An 18,010-nucleotide genomic window follows, 5' to 3' on the forward strand; every position below is an offset into this window, starting at 1 on the left:
TTATAATAATTTGTGTCGCGGTTTGCAAATTGATAGTGAAAACTCATACCCGGGCCCCGGGGACTCATAGTAGTCAATACAATCTCTAATCGTTGTCCTTGCCGCGGAATCAGTTATCGTACTATAAGTCACAATTAGATTGACTGAGTTAGATGGATTGTTATAAACAATGACATGCATGCAATGAGTCCTTTCAAATATTTTATTTCTATTTTATTTTTAAATGAGTTGATCTATCTCGCTGTGGCCACCACCTTACAGCAAATTCCCTTCCACTGAAGTTGACGCATATTGCAGTATAATCAGCAATTTTTCGAACTTTCACTAGCTTTGCAGTCACACTTAATGATTTGTCCAGCCAATTCTTAGTTACCTCTTCCGGGTACTCAATTTAGCGGAAAGCTTTAACGCCTTTGGGTTTTCCCAGTCTTTGACAGATACAATTAAACTGGAAAGAAAAGATCATCCTTGTATAATTCCGGCCCTTGAAGAAACCAGTGAGCCACTGATGAAACTCTTGGAGATCTCTTCTCCCAACAATAGTGTTCGCTTTAAGATGTTCATTGAATTTCTCTACATTTCACCCATTTATTGGTTTTGTTTCTAATCTTGGGTAAACATCACCTGATCTTGATATCGCTACGTAATTTTAGAAAATTCACCCGGTTACATCATCGCCTTACTAATACCTTGACAAGAAACAGTGAACTGAAATCTGCACTCTTTCCACGAAAGAGAAACGCTCACTGAACTTGTACAAATTTCCATTTCAGAAAAAATGTAAAGAGTCCTTAATAACTCTGAGGCTAGAATCTAAGTCACGCCCATATTTTCTAGGGTTAATAGGCGTGCATGAATTTTTTTCCATTTAATTTTCCCTTGCGCGAATATTTTTTTGTACTCTGCCCGCCTCCCCCACCCCCCTTAACTTTTCTAATGGTGCGTCCCTTGTATTCTATTCACCCACTTACGCAACAGGAGGCGAATTGCTGTAATTTTTGAACAACTTTGGCCTCGGTTGCAAGCTCGCCCCGAGCGTACAACCGATTCAATGATAGCTGTATGATCACGCCCTTTTCACGACTATTACTTTACGTAAGCACGTGAAACGCAATGCACAGGACAAAGTTTAGTTCAAAAACTTAACGTGAATACCCTTTACACTTCCGAGTATTTTGATACATACAAACAGTTTCGATTGATTTGCCAATCATAGACCAATTGGGGAGAGTGAAACTCTTCATGCTTTACTAGCATAGAGTCATAGTAGTTCGGTTTAGTTGATCATACGTGCATTTAAAGCTCAAGCGCTGAATTGAACACAGGGCACGATATTACGCATTAAACTTGGTGAGACATGGCCCTTAACCGCACTCCCTCATATAACTTTACCGACCCCAGGCTATTATTCTCCAAAGAAGGCCAGAGGGAAGTAATACGTTGTAGAATCACCTTCCACAAATGACATCTGTAAAACCGGGGTACTCAGCGTGCAACCAGTTGAGACGAACTAGCTTTCAGTTGAATATCACACACACATTAGGATTACAGTTCAGCTTTTCGCACTTACAGTGCGTTGTAACGAAACAAAAGAAAACAGACAAAATGTAATTCTTTGGGCCCTTTGGTCAAGACCAACTTTACCCTCATCCGTTATTTGCAACAAAGTAGAAGGTTAATAAAAGTTTGTATTCTTTGTCAGATGTTATTTACTAAACTCAATATATATTTAAAAAGTTTATTTTGCTCCGAAGATTAAGGGACAACTTCAAATCACCTCGTGTTAACAAGGACAAAGAAGCTACATAGATACATAGCTCCTGGAAAATTATTACACTTTGATTTTATACGTTGTTTCAGATAGACGAACCACTTTGTGCACCATTACAACAATTAGTCTGAAAAATACATACAGAGAAGTCCAGATCGGTCCGTCTTACCAGCTAGGGGGTTCTGTCTCCGCAGATACGTTTATAAGTACAAACAGCATGAAATTAGACTGTGACAATGAGCACCTGACCAAGTACTGACTTGATTTTAAAATGGGCTCTTTCTTAATGTGACGATTTTAAAAATCTAAACGATTTTAGTAGACCAAATAATCAAGGAGGGCAACGTTTGCCTAATATTTCGTTTAAAGTTGAGGTTCAAGTTTTTCTTCGTGCATATTAATATCTACGTTATGAGACAACAAAGTTTCATATTTTGAAACTAAGAAGAAATCAATCTACTGTAATACTAATACATGCTGTGCTTTTGGCTGGTAACGCTTATAAGTAAAATGCTGCTGGCGTATTATTTGGCCTTAAGCTGCTAAATGTATTGGGAGCTTAAAAAATTGTTCAAACGGGGAAAGACCACATAATGTGGTAAATTAGGTTTGTCACGGATTTCAATATAAACGGACAGTAAATCATTTAGTAGCTGAACATCGAACGAAAGTAATCACGTGATTTACTATGATCATTTATATATACCAAACTTTGCTATTGGCGATGGTCCCAGCGTCACTTTTCAAACAAAGACAAGTCAAAAATTACCTTTTCCCGCGCATAGCGTTGAGCGTACATCACGAACCTACGTGGAACGATCTGATTGGCATACCGGTGTGGCTATTGTGTTTGAATTATCTGCGGCTGTTGTGATTGGTTATTGGCCATAGGTATCAATGTATCTCGAATTCCCTTGCCATTTAAGTGAAAAACGGTGTGTAGTACAATAATAAGAAATGTTACAATTGGCGTGGTCATTACTTCTAAGAAGCCGGATTGCTGATCAGCTTAGCAAGCCTTCTTCTAAGTAAGTAAACCAGTTAAGTAATGACGAGTTTCTTGAGAATCTCTAGAGCTGAGAGAATTCTATCTAGTCTTCTCCCGTGTATTTTGCGTAACGGGTAGACTGACTGCCTTGAAAAATGGGGAACAAAGCTTCATTCATTCACAAGATCATTGTACGCTACATGTCTATCTCAAATGTCTATTAATTCTGTACCACAACCATCATGACCAGCTGAGTGAAGTCAGGGAGTGGCGTTTTTTTATAGACGTTCTTTCAAGACATTTTAAGAATTAGATACGTTTGTAGTCATCGATCATGAGGTGCTGGGACTTATACCTGACACAGTGTAAAAGTCAGTAATATGGACAACATTTCAAGAGGACGTGTTACCTAACACGTCTTCGTACAAAGTACGTATCATTGCATCACTTACTGAATTTAACTACTTCTCACGTAAATGGGGGTAGGTGTACCAGAAATCCAAGCAAGGAAAATGTCGTATATCACTTTGATTCTCATCACAGAGTGAAGAAGGGAAGTTAACCTAACTTAACTGACAACCATAACAAGCTAAGGAAACAAAAAAATGTTCAGGTGCATGTGAGTTTGATCACAGGACAGAAATCAGCAGTTTCAGAACAAAACGAGGCCACTGCAGGTCCAAGCAAGTTCCAACGGGTGTTAACATGAAAGAAAAAGCCCACTTACATGCTGGGGTCAATTAATAAAACTTTTTCAAGTGAAATTCACAAGTGTAGCTATTGTTTTGAGACTCTAAAACAATAGCTACACTTGTAAATTACACTTGTAAAAGTTTTATTAAATTGACCCCTGGTTTTAGCAACGTTAGCTCAGATAGATTTCACAAAATAATGCCAGTCCTGACGACTGGCATCACACCGACTTCGTTGAAAAAAACTTCCCAAACACACAAAAAGGAACATTCCATTAGGAAAGCAAACAAAAAAATGAAACATCCCTGATTGATTTTGAAAAATGCTAAAAGATTAAGTTGGGCAATGTTTTATATCAGTTTGGTTTCGGGGGCCAATAAAAACTGAGTAGAAAATGGAAGCTAACGCTTGTGCTCGCTGGTCCTCTGTCACAGGTTTACATCCGTGAAAATACACGCTTATCATCCTCCAGATGTATTACTCACTATGGACAAATCAAATGAAAAACTTTTCAAAGAAGTGTTCTCTTTTGTTGCCATTGGTGTGGGTTTCAAAAATGATTCAGTCCTTTTTTATATTATCGAATTTTGCGGTAATGAAAGCACAAATGACAGCAAGGAAGATTTTGAGTTTATTTTTTAATAGTTTTATGCTGAGAAGGTACTTTGTTGCTATCTGTTGCAAAGCAAACGGTGGAATAAGGGAAAATTATAGGAAAGAAAAATCATAGGCATATTTATCGGCGAGTGGAACTCCAGTTCTTTTGTTTGTTTGTTTGTTTTTACATTGATTGATTGAATATTTAAAAACGATGAACATAAACTTTGCTTTCGTTCTTAAACCTGGTAACAAGAAGAAAATAACTTTCAAAACATGCTTCTAGTTCGATCTCAGCTGGCTCTTCTCCGCAGCTCTAGTGATGATAAATGTCGCCTGCATCGACTTTGAAGTGTTAAGCTAACAAAATCGTCACTAAATCGACCTCCGCAAATGCTAGTGCGATCAGAGCTTGGGAACGTTTCTCCAAAGTCCCGATAACTTTTCGCGCGGATCCGAAATCAAATATTCAAATCGAAATAAAAAGTATATGAGTGCGGGTCCTGGCTAGCTAAATACTCCATTTTCTTTCATTAACTGATAGTTTTATCATGTAAGATGCAAAACTGTTAAAACTTCTATCTTTCATGTAAACAACAACAGCTTTACGGGCCCGTTAATTATCGGGACTTTCGAGAAACGGGTCCCTGGCTTTTAAGGTATTACGCCGGACGGCTTCAATCTGATTCGGGTAGTATCTTGGTGTTTCGGACAGTTGCAATCACCAAATGAAGTAATACAACAGATTGGAAAGACACTGAACAAGACCTACAGTACAACAGAAAAGCAGATCTAGACTACGAGTAGTCCCCCATTTTTCCTCAGGGATAGTAGAGCGAGCGAAACGCTAGCGCGCGTGAAAATCACCCCACGCGAGAAAAGGCTACACGCGACGGGGAGATTTTTCTCTCTCCCCGCCGCGTGTCGCCTTTTCTTGCGTGGGGTGATTTTCACGCGCGCTAGCGTTTCGCTCGCTCTACTATGCCTGAGGAAAAACGGGGGACTACTTGTAGTCTAAAGCGGATCAACAACGGTTTTTCCGATTCCTTATGGTTGGCTTGTTCTAGGCGTTCAGATAGCATGGAAGTGCGGGGTGAAGTCACTAAAGAGTGGGGGGGGGGGGGGGGGGGTAAGGCAATATGGAGGAAGAGAAGCCAGATGGAGAAAGAAGAAAACGGCGTTTGTTCGCTCTCACCCCAACCTCACCCCCCTCGATGTTTTTCCTGTTCACGAGTCTCTTTGCGCCGTGCCCACTATCTGAAAGGAACAGGCTACCTATTGACTGTACAAACCGATGAGTGGCAATGGGTTGAAACGGGGCAGGGGGATAGCGAAGAAAGGTAAGGAGGGGAACCTGCCATACGCTTACTCACTGAAACGTCCGAAGGAATTGAATTCTTATCGTTGCGCTGATTGGAGCCAACACAATAGGCTGTTACTTCACCACAACGGAAATTAAATGGGAAATCTCGAATATGCTCCTGGCTTTTGTTTAAAGTTTTTATTACTCAACTATATAGCATCACACAGCCAAGAAACGTTCTCAGCAGGTAAAAAGGGATTTTAAAACGCACTAAATTATAATGACTGTCATACTCAGTCCTGTTAAAGCTGGGCGAGTGAACTGCTCCCCGAAAAACTGCCTTTTTCCCGGCCCTCCGTCTTCTCCTCAATCCGATCCTCCCTCTTGTTCCTAACTGCGTTCTTCCTGCGTATTCAACTGTGATGATCTACTTTGCATTTATTCCTGCCTTCTATTGTTGCGTAAATTAATTGTTTTCGTGATATGCTTGATGTAATACCTTGATTGAAATCTGTCTCTTATCCTCTCTCCTTTTTTTTCGTTTTCTAATCTTTTAAGCCTATAAACTGACGAAACTGCGCCAACAGCAAAACGGCTTTTGCGTATGAAAGTCTTAGTTTCCGCAGATTTAACTTGCAGTTTATTGTTAGGCGCTGCCGTGAATACAAGAAAATAAAGACCTATGTCTTCAAACAATGATAATCATAAGAAATTAACCAAAAAACTACACTTACCATAATTCGTGACCAATTTTAAATGTTTATTTTTGTGCCCGGGAGAAAAACATAAGGCTCAGCATTTATTCCAGGGTTTATTGTGGACACGCGCCAAGCAACTTAACTCTGCTATTTTGTGGTTTTGCTCATAAAGCAAATCTCTAGAGTCACGAACGCCAGCCAAGTCACGAAATATAACAATTTTTATGTTGCTATCTGCAAAATCTTTTCCTTTTTTCCATATGTTTTCCTGTGATTTTGACAAAATCCTCTACTTAACGCCTTGATATAAAAGGAATAGTAATAACAATTGCCTCCATGCACCTGAAGATTTTGCAGGAGTCTATACTAATAAACCCCGTTTAATGTAATGTACAAGATGGATTTTATATCTTTTTAGTCTTTCAATTAAATCTTTGAAATATGATAAGAGTAGGTACTTTCTGCTTTTTTGCGTATACTCTGATTAATTGTGTAAGGCTCTTTTTGGCGCGTGCCGTTAGTGAGTGTTCCGGATATCGATACCTACTTAATAAATAGATCATTGATATTTTAAGCACGAAAGGGCAAGAGGTACCACCTACGTAGCGTTATTTTTTACGTAATAAATTTAGTAACAGGTGAGTTTCAGCTTTGATAACTAAGTCCCGCTTCCTGCAATAAAGTAGCTTTCTGTCACATCTATCTGCTGACGTAGCAGTTTTTGAGAGGAACATTTTAGCTAAGGGAGTACTCATTTCCTGGTTGTCATCAGATCGCGGTTGTCTTGATTGGATTAATTTCACTATCAGTGGACAAAACGAGATAACCGAACGATTGACCATGTTTGGCTTATTCAATGACCCTGGGTATGTAGGATTTTCTTGTTCTAAGTGTGATTTTAAATTGTAACAAAACGACATCGTTAACATTTCATTAGAGTGAATATTTTTTGCTTGAGGTAATCCCAGAATTTGCAAGAGTCAATTAAGAACATGAAGATTCCCTAAAAAGCTTGAGTTTGAGAAATCAACGAGAGTGATTACAACGGAGCTGTATACTGGCGTTGTGGACTCCGTTTCACCAGGGTCACAGATACATTAAGCCTAATTCACTGCCACTTTTTAATGCAGCAAGTTCAAGCACTTTTGTTCGTTTTTGTCCGGTCACGTTTCTTTCCGAGGAGCGAGTTTTTAAGAATTGCGTTTGCCAATGTTATCACGAGAGAATCAGGAAGAACGTATGGCCGGAAAAGATCATTTAGTGATCTATTTTAATAAACCGGGAAAAAAACAACGAAAACAGTGATCTGGTATTACCACTTTTTTCAGTAAATCATGAAAAGAAGCCAATGTTACGATTTTAACGAAAATATTTGCCCTAGCCTTACAGCGAGTTAACTTGCTGAAAAAAAAGAACGAACAAATAGTTTGTACGTGCGAAAATCCATGCACCGAGGCGATGTGATCAGCCCAAATATCCCGGCAGGGACACAACCTGAAACGTTTTAAGTTTCGAGCATAGACAAGAATACTTCAGGCACTCTCTCAAACCATTTAACACTTGGGTGCAAGTGTCAGTGAATCATTAATTATCAATAAGAATATCTTTACATAAAACTGTTAGTTGCCGACGATCATCAGACATTTCGGCGAGGTCCAGAGAAGACGTTAGCCATTTTTTTCTTGGCTCTTTTTTACTTGGATATGTACCTTTCCCATGATTGATTTTGTATAATTTTTCATGCCAGCAAACAAATACTAACCAGAAAAAAGAAAGTGTGCCAAAGCGATAACAGCCTTTGTCAGAGCCGAGGTACTGACAATCGTTGGGAACAGGAGTGACTCCCAAGTAAAAAAAAGAAAAAAGAAAAGAAAGAAACCAACCAATAAAAGAAAAGACCCGTCTGGGTGTGGCTCAGGGTTAATTTGGAATTAATTTTTTAATTTGGAAATCAGTAAAATGTCATACATCCTAATTAACTTTCAAGGGAGCAATTAAATGACGAATTGCTAAGGTTACCTCAGTTCTATACTTGGTGAAAGAAATGATATCTTAAAAGAAACATCTGGGAAGAAATCAACTGTATAGAAAGTACTAGGGAAGGAAAGTTGTCAGTTGTAGTAATGATGTTAAGATAGAAAAGTTGGTTGGTAGTCAGGTGTGTTGTGTCGCCCCCTTAAATGTGTTCATTTTGCTTATTCTTACTATAGTTTTTTAATTTGGTTTTTACGTTAGAAACGTCTTCGTTTCCATCTTAGAAAGATTAATGAGTCGCCAAGGCCTTGATCCAACCGATGACGTATTAATGGCTTTTTTCCTAATTGATGCCTTATTTGTTTTTGTTTTGAGATCTTTCCGCGTATTGTTTTCCTAGCTTCGAAACTGACAAATTTAGGCCGCAACCCGCTTTGGAGATTAAAGTGTAATTAAAAATGAACACGCTTAATATTCTACGGCTCTTCGGCAAAATTTGACTTTTCTCGTGTACTTAGAATTGCGAATTCAAGCGAAAAGAAAAAAATATGACATTCAGTTTTACTTAACATAGTGTAGGAATGCAGATTTATTTATCAAGCTCTTGCCGGTCATCATCGGTTCTACTGATCGTCAGTCTCGTCAGACTAATAACACTTGTACTTTGTTCCTGGGATTAATTCAGGGTTCAAACTCCATATCATAACTGTTGTTTTCGCAAAACAATCTTATCAGTTTGTTACGAAATGTAAAGAGGTTCTACCCTCAATCTGTCATTGCAATTTCAAGCCTACAACCCTGCAATTTCAAGCCTGTAAAGTTTTGAAAAATCTATGTTAGACGTCAGAGTTGGGGCTATCAGAAATGCAGTTGTATTTTTCTCATTGTCGGGGAAAAACACCCATTTGCAAACTGATCTTTTTGTTATTGTTGCACCTTGTGCCTGGCATAAGAGAGTATTTGAATCCATCGCTTGGTCATTTTCCAAAATCTAACTCGTTTTCAATTACCCTCAAAAGTACGTTACCGCGTGCCGCATTGTTCGATCATGTTATAGTTGGCACACGACATTCATTAAAAGAGTCGGAGTTCTTTTATCTGTCACTCAACACCTTTTCAGCGAACTTTAATAATTACTTAAAGTTGAGTTCTGTTAAGAATGTTAAAAAAATTTCAAGATAAAGCAGCCTGAAAACACTGCTCAGCAGCTTGTTTTTATGGACATTTCGCACGTTAGGATGTCACCAATTTGACAATTTAGATCCGATCCACGCCAGTGTCTCTCACATCACATGTTGCGGGATTGGTCGTTTTGGGTTGCTTAACCTAATATGGGAGGAGGAGGAGAAAGAGGTGTGCCTTTGTCACATGGCAGCCTCTAGACAAAAGAGCCAGTCAAAAACGATCAAAGTTATTAGTTGCCGTGCTTCGCTTTCGCACAGTGTGGGAAAACACAACGAAATGTCTAGTCTAGTCTCCCCCAAGGTGTGGTGTGAAAGTTTTCAACCAATCAATAGGCATAGTCCTAATAAGTGCACAGTCAAACCAATCACGCGGACAGCTCTTTTCACAGTGAAATGTAGTCTTACAGTTATCAAGGGCTGGCGCCGATACGCTAGACAAGTTCATTAGTGTTCAAAACGTTTAAGTGTTTTCCAGACCTTCAATAATTCGACCTTATAAATTGACTTTTAGGGCATGATTGCAGCAATTTCGAGAAAACTTGTGATGAATATTTCACTATTAGCAGCATATTTTAAAAAATAATGAACAAAAATACAAGTTGTGGATATGTAGAAATCATTGAAAGATGGGTCACAATATCTTTTATGGTCTCTCAGTTGTTTTGCGTCCTAACTAATCTGCCACGATAAAGAATAAATTGACATATGTGTCGCTCCTAGTTTTCACAATCGCTTCTTTTGTCTATTTCAGAACGCCAAATTAGACACCTAGTATAAAAAATTAATCTACAATATTCTATTGAAGTGGAAGATTTTGAAGCAGGCCTAAAAATATCCAAGGAATGACAATATGATACTTTATTTAAATTGTACCATTTGCACTGCAATAATTGTATGTTTTAATCCCGAAAAGTTATGGCAACCTACAGTATGAAATTAGTAGTTATCACGAAAAAACTTTGCTGTGGAGCTGTTTATCTCCCAAATTACATCTCTTGAAAACAGTGTTGCTTGATAAAATCTTTTTCACGGTAAACAACTGAGATACTCTTTTAGCGAACTATAAACGGACAACAGTCTCGCCGTTTAAATTAACGGAATAATTAATTAGTACTGTGGAATGCGTCCAAATCTTTCAAACGGTCATTACTGTTAATTGAATTTGTTTGTATTTCCTGCGTTCAAGACTTGAAAGTGAAAGAAAAGTATTGTGTTTTCATTCGCTCCCAGACTCGCTGTACACAAAAATACGAGTGACTGAACAAGCGAATGATGTCACCTACCAAATAGGATAAACCGCGCAAACATATTTCCAAGGCAAATTCGATGAAGAGGACATCTGAATATTACGGGGTAAAATTCTGAGGTACAGCGTGGAGACGCAATTTTCTTGCTTCTAAGCAAACTTTAGACGATTTGTTGACTGGCGATTAATGCGAAATCCCCGAGTTAAAGGCCGTAAAAAGAAAACGCCTGGAATATTGCTTTTTGTATTTATAAGCAAATTGTTTTTTAATGATTAATCGGGCTATGATCATTGATTCGGAAAATTATTTAATGTCAGCACGTGATCAGGTCCAAAATTAAACAGAATACAATCGCGAAAACATTCTTGAACACGTTATTCTTCGATCGCAAGGGTTGGAGTAACATCTGTTCGTACGCTCTTAGAGAGTATTGTAGCCCTGGTATATTTTAATTTCTTCTTTTTCTGAGATTCAGGTACGAAAGTAATTGTTTTTTTTTATCTGCAGCTACTATATTTTAGATTTGTTCACCACCAATATAAGCGTATTCTAATGATTTAGCTAAGCATAATGATAAATTTGTTTCTTGATCCTTTTAATAAGAGAAAAAGATGACCGGATTATCGAGAGAGGCAGGCAAAATTCTGTTGCTAAGGTTTAATTCGCTCGTCGTTACCGAAAGAGTTCGCGAAATTTTAACGCCGGCCTTCTTTTCCCGGCTGTTTTTGCAACTTTTGTATCACTTTTGGCCAAGAAGAGAGGCAAGAAGATAAAAATTGATTAGCTTCTGCGAGGCATTAATTTTAAGAATCTCGGATCGTATTTTCCGACCTTTCGCCGGTGGCAAATTGTTCACCTTTTTGTGTTTTTGAGCTTATTTAAGTGCCGGAAAATATGCGAGGGAGGAATATGCGCTTTCACTTAATGTATTGCGAAATTTCCCGATTGCAAGCTTAACGTACAGGTACCTTGTAATTAGCTAGACTCTAGTCTTTAACGAGGGTGCTTAAGATTACACTCGATCACTCAGTAAGTCAAGAAATAATTATATTTTCTCACACTAAAAGGTTACTTTCAGCATCAGCGGCTTTGTGAGCTCGTCGAGGATACCCTTCCGTACTTAAGGGAAGTCAGATATGCCGTCTCTTTCGCTTGATTTATTGCGAAATATCCCGATTGCAAGCCAAACGTACAGGTACCTTTTTATTAGCTAGACTTTTTAAAATTAAGATTTACTACGTAAGGGTTCTTAAGTTTACATTCGATCTGTCAATAATTCAAGAACCGAAAAAACGTTTCCCCGCAATACTGGAAAGTTACTTTGAGCCCGTCGAGGTCACGATTTGAGGCAAAATGCATGCAATTTCTAATTAAGAAAACTTATGAAAAGTTTGTGACTATCACATGGTTTAATCAGAAAGCCACTCCTTTGTTTGTAAGAGTTTTTCTTGTGTCTTTAGCTGGCACGTGAGACTTGATTTTAAAAAAGTTTTCGGCAAAGCTTACAATGTTCACCGACCTTTGCCAAACAGAAAAGAAAAGAAAAAAAACAGTGTAAGAGGATAATATGAACGAAGACTAAAGGGCAGGGAAATGACCAAAAGATTTAGTTCAAAGTCGGATCGACATGTTAGTCTTGATTTTTCATCATTTTTCATCATCAAGGCCTGATCGCCCTTGGTACCCAACGCACCTTTCTGAGCTAACACCATGTGGCTAATATATGAGAACAAGACTGTATAATTTTTCGGCACTTGCTGCCGATATATGGAATTACAGACACGAAAAGACTCAGTGATTAGTTTCGAATACTTTAGCGTCGATATTAGACAAGCCAATCTAAGATGGTAAACAACCGAAAATAGCTTTTTTATTTCTTTTTACAATTTTGCTTTTCTTGCATAATTTTGCAACCAGGCGATTCTTGCCAAAATTTTAATTCTTTCATCTGACGAACGACTTTGAAAGCGTACTTTACTTTTTAGACGACACGAGTTTCTTCGCCCTCGCTGTAACAAACCAACGTTTAAATACTTAAAATTCTTTTGGTCAGTTTGGTTTGTAAAGATCTGAATAAATCTAACAGAGGAACATCTAGTATAGATAGACTCCAACTACTTCATGGTACAGTTTTTCGCATCCGCGATACTGCATTAATTCCCAACTGAGATGGTAAACTGGTGGCGCCGTACAAAGTTCTAGCGTAGTGACATCATCCACCAAACCGTGTTTATTTTCAATTCACCGTAATCTATCCTTTTTTAGCAAGCTATTTTTGCTGTTGATTTGGAAACCGCATTCTATTGTGAAAGCCCTCCATACCAATATACAAGCCGGAAGGATTGTGAACGATTTGGTAACGATATTGCCGTAATAAGAATGTGTTAAAAGCTGTAAAACAAAGGCGTTTCTTCTCTAAAGCGACGACCTTCCTGCTTACCAGCTCAGGGAACCAATATAGCCCCAATCAAGAAGCATTGGCAGACTTAAGAAAACTTAATCGAACTTTATCTCTCGAGACCAGTTCGTTTCTTATCTAAATTTCTGGAAAGATTATATGGAAATAGAAAACATATATATTTGACAGCTTTGGATATTGTCACGAGGTTATTGTCAGAACAATGCGTTTTTCTGTAGCCGTAACCTCAGACGGTCATCAGTCGAAAGACAACCCCCCGGTCGTCCAACAACTTAGTCAGCGGCTATGAACAGTTTCCGCCGGGATGGAAACCAAAACAGTCTTAAAAAATTTCTAAGAGTTTCTTCCTCTTGCTTCCCACGGTGCCAACAGAAAAAAACAACAATAATTAATTTTTACTTGAGCAAACTTGGAAAACAAACAACATCAGAAGAAAATTCTTCCTGTACCAGCGCAAGAAAATATTGCCCTTCGATTTTTCAAGTCTAATTCTAAGACTCAGCGAAGTCAGTGCGTTTTTAATAAACAACAGTTTATGGCTCAATAACATTCTTCCGATTTTATCTATAGCATCTCAGCTCCTCTAACAGCTTTTGCACGCATGTTTTTTCAACAAGCCCAGAGTTAAGTTTTCATGCAATTTAAAAGGATTCGTGTTTAGAAGCCTTACGAAATTAGCCCCCTTTAATTTTCCACCAATTTAATTTAAATTTTACCACAAGCATTTTTACTAATTAGTTAATACGTCTCAAACACAAGTTAGTCTAAAAAGTCTCATGTCCTCAAACATTATAATTGTACGTGGTGTTTGTTAAATTGTCAGCCAACACCCCTTACCTGTTTGGGCTAAAGCTCCAAGTGCTTAGAGCTAAATCCGGTTAAGCCTCTTCACACACTAAAGTATTGACATAAGAAGCAGCAGCTAATATTACTGAAACATCTATGCTTTTTTGGTTAAACACCCATTTCAGTTATCTTGCTCAGATTTTATAGTCAGGGAAAATACACTCACGTGGTACAAAACATCGTGTTTAAAGAACATAAGGATAGTTTAAATCACTGATTAGTTTTTGTCTCTGAGTCGTCATTCAATCTTGAAGCTAGAAAGATTTAGCTTGCGTGTGGGAAATAGAAATTTTTAGGCTCTTTAAAGTCTTTGATCATAATCTGATTTAGACCTCTTGCTACTATTGAGTGCCAATATCCCAAACAACTTGTCAAAGTAAAATATATTGTGCACTTTAATATTTTTTGTAATTACTGAGTATTCGAGCCCGGGGTTGTGGAGATACTGAGGAATGCCAAGGTAAAAATAACCTCAAAATTTAGGCTGTCCCATTAGAACAAAACCTAGCTCTTCTTCAAGCCATTTTGGACAGATAAGCCAGTGTTGAGTATTCGATTAATCAGCCAACTTCCCAAGGATCGTAACGTTGAGGAAGTCGGTAAGAATCTAAACCAGTATCTGTTTTTTTCAAGCTGTTGCAGCTTCGAGTGGCTATACTATAAATCAGTGATTATTAGTTAAAGAATAACTTTACCACCTTTTTAAAAGCACGTATGGTTTCCTTAAACCATTTGTTTCAGATCGTTTTTGTGGCAAAATATTGAATATAAACTGTCCGCATTGTTGTCGTGTTAGTTTTGAATTTAATAAGGCAGTATTGACTGGGTTGATTTAACATACGTACAATCAACATCTTCCTTCAATATGTGTGACAAGCTATAAAGGAACTAGACTTTTTGTAGCTTTTATATATTTATAGTCGTGACTTTTTCAATCAAGAGTATTTTCTAGTGTATCCCAACATCTTTAAAATTCTCGGTGCCAGTGGTTGGCCTTAGTTACCGTGTGGTATTTTGGCTGATATACAAAACAAGTAGATGTTTGCTACGGTCTCAAAGTCCAAGCCAAAGCTTTAATTGACTAATTCCCCGAACCATTCCGGTCCCCTAAAAGGGTAAAATTTGTAAACATGGACTAAGCAAAGATTGCCGCCGGTGTTGCGTTTGATTTTTTGCGTGCAAATATCAGCAAAACGTTAGAAGAAAAACAATTTCTCATTTACTATACACAGGTTTCATACGAGCACAAACAATGGCGGGATTATATAGTATTATCAAATAAAGTTCTGATATTGCATTTCTTCTTCATTGAATGCGCTTGGAAAAGCTCTCTTCTAAGTTTGCCGACCCGCGGCGCTGACATATCACTCGACTATCTAAACATGTCATTTTCTCGTGCGAGAAGGCGTGGCAGCAGTTTAAAGAGGCAAATTCATAACTAAAAGAACATTTTTAAGCCCGTAGCGTGTCACTCTTGGTATCCTAAGTGCTCTCTCTGAGGCAGCCTGTACTACTACTTTAGTAAGGGGATTGTAAGTAGCTGTACTTTTATATTATGGGTAATGTAGTGCGGCTTGCCCTAGCTCCCCAAATAAAATCACGTTTTTTCAAATTCAGGATTCTTTAGTGCATATATCTGTATGCAAACAATCATGTAGTCAAAGCACATGATCTCTTTGTGACAAAGACTTGATTCACTTTTCGGCGTCACTGTACAAGGTGTACTGAACACTGATAAGAAACCCACCACAGGACTATAATTTGGATGGATAAACACTGGATGAGAGAGCTATTGTATAGGAATCCAAACACTTTGTTTCATTTAAGGTACTGCTATCGGAATGAATTGTATAGCGTAATTGTTTACTTCGTTTTCCATCAGCGGTGTACCAAATATGAACTTTATTTTTGGTCAGTCTATCTTATTTCAGTCATAGGTTTAGATAGTCAGCAGACTAAGTTAACAGACATGGTCCTTTCTAACAATGAAAGTGTTGCTCGCTGCAAAAAGATGAAATAATTGACCAGCGCAGTTTTATACCCAACATTTGAGACTTGTTGAAGTAGTATCATAACTTCAAGAAATTTTCATTTATAACTCCAGATTAATTTCTAATCGGCATATGTTATCAAAAAAAATATGATTATAATAAGGTGCTGAGTAGGAGGAAAGAATACGTCGGCAAGTCGGTATTAAATTGCTTTAACATATGGCTTCAAATTCACTCTGGAGAAGAACAAATTTGAAACCACTCATAAAAAGGCCATTTATTGGATTAAACCTCGAAAAGGCCGGAACAGATTATGTGCATGTTTGTGATAAAGTACAACTAGAAGATTTTTCCACGAGTTTAGGCAGATGCAGAGATAAGACCAAAGACATTATTTGGTGCACATGTATGTGAGATAGACTGGGACATGAAAAGCACAAGACTATTAGATTACACCCTCGCGGTTTCACTTTTCACTCTTAAATTAATACGATCAGGTGATTCATATAACATAAGTGATTTTTGCCGTTGAGTTGAGATTGTAAATCTGTAAACTTTCTCAAAGCTATCTTCTCGGAACCTTTGCTTATATACCTAGAAATTGAAATAAACGGGGAATCCCCGAAGTTACGAGCTTTCCTGTTTTGATTGGTTTAAAATCAATTCTTAGGAAAATTTAAAACGAAAACTCTGATTGGTTGAAACATATGTTGCTTTGTAAAACGGATTCTCTGATTGGTGAAAAGGCGCCCTCTCATATTTCCTGCTTTATCATCAATTTCACTCGATTACTTCAACTCGTGTCAATGCCGCGTGGTCGATGTTCGGTTGTTAATTTCAGAAAGGAAAAGTGAAAGGTATGCTTTCAATTTCAGTTACTGTTTTGCAGCTACAGTTTAGAGCATTTTCACTTACTGGTTTCTATAGTAAGCTGTATTAATTACGAACAAGACTGTTATTACGGAACCAAACCTACGGTAAACACACCTGAACTTGGCGCCGTGCAAGTTCCTTTGGCAATTTTTTTCGGCTTTTGCAGTTGTAATATATACAAAAGCATTATAAAAGATCAAAGAACTCGTTGGCAAGTGAAACTGATTCATAAAATTGTCGAAAGCTTGCTTTAAGGAACAAGGTAGCATCACTTGTTTTGATTTCAATATGAATGAAATGGTAGTTGACCTCGTCCGGAATCACTTCATCACCTGTATGAGCTTCGTCGATATTGTATTTGTTGGGTTGTTGTTTTTGCTTGATATACTAGGCTGTTTTTGTTATTGCTCGACCTTGTGATTTTTGAATGATGTCGCATTTCGTTTGTACCTGTCGGAAGAAAGGTGAACATAACATCTGCATATAAACACGAACCCGACGGCAATTGTTTTGCTAAACAGGAAATGTAGCGGCATGAATTACAGTATTACCTTGTTGACTTTTGCATAAAGGTTTTGCGTTTTTTGCAAAGTTTAAACTCCACTTGCTAACTTCCAGAAAAATCATGTCCTCTCTTTTTCATTTCTGTGGTTTTTGCTTTTCTTCGTTTTTCGTGCGATAGTGCATGTGACGATATTTTGAATGTCATAAGACCGAAATCACGCACGAGTGAAGGAATTCGATTCTGCATGCTAAGCTAATAGAACTTTATTTCTTTAGTTGTTTTCACAGTAACCTAACGCCTTCCTTGAACATACTTAAAAGAAAATTTCATGCCTCTGTCCCTTTTTTCATTGAAATCCTTCCTCTTTTAGAAGACAAGTCAATATGGCGGAACATGTACAAGTAGAACCGACGATCTCCAGTCTTAACGATAGGCAGTTTAAACGCCTTCTCGACGATGTTCGGGGAGATAATAGTTCCAGGTGAGTCTTTCTAAGAAAAGTGAACGATGTTAAACTTAAATTCCTTGAGAAACAGGGGTCATGATCTTATATTAACCTAACTCTACCTGAACATAAAGCTTATCATTTTGGTAATGGCGTATTTCCCGTTGCTTTCTGTAATTTATTTTGTTTGTTTTCATTTCCGTTGAACTTGTTTGTTGCATCAAATTCAAGAGCATTTTTATTTCGTCGGATTAACGGTTGTGTGTGCTGATTTTTGTACAAAGTCGAATTTTTCTTTTTGACGGCTTTGTAATTCGATTCTATAATCATGTTCCTTGTTCAGAAATCGTACATTACAGTCGTTGTTGTCGATTTTCTTTGTCTGTAACACTAAGTAACAAATCGAACTTGTTTCTGCAGGGAGTAGTTTTTTCTCCTTCTCAATCAAAAGATACAAGTTGCTACAGATGTTGCGT

At 37.8% G+C, this 18,010-nt stretch overlaps 1 protein-coding gene across 4 annotated transcripts in view; it reads left to right on the top strand.

The window, feature by feature from the left end:
• Positions 1–2,713: 2,713 nt before the first annotated feature.
• LOC140922014 (tumor protein 63-like) overlaps positions 2,714–18,010 on the top strand; it is a 28,664-nt gene continuing 13,367 nt past the window's right edge. The window contains exons 1-2 of one of the 4 annotated variants that reach the window (XM_073372034.1): positions 6,867–6,870; positions 17,465–17,570. In XM_073372034.1, coding sequence (XP_073228135.1) covers positions 17,473–17,570 — 98 coding nt within the window. In that variant the 5' untranslated portion in view covers positions 6,867–6,870; positions 17,465–17,472. Of the gene's footprint in view, positions 2,800–6,866; positions 6,871–10,865; positions 10,931–11,522; positions 11,651–17,368; positions 17,571–18,010 lie in introns of those variants that run through there. The other 3 variants (XM_073372037.1, XM_073372035.1, XM_073372033.1) reach the window with 3 other exon arrangements.

This window comes from Porites lutea, chromosome 12, assembly GCF_958299795.1.
Source record: "Porites lutea chromosome 12, jaPorLute2.1, whole genome shotgun sequence".
NCBI lineage: Eukaryota > Metazoa > Cnidaria > Anthozoa > Scleractinia > Poritidae > Porites > Porites lutea.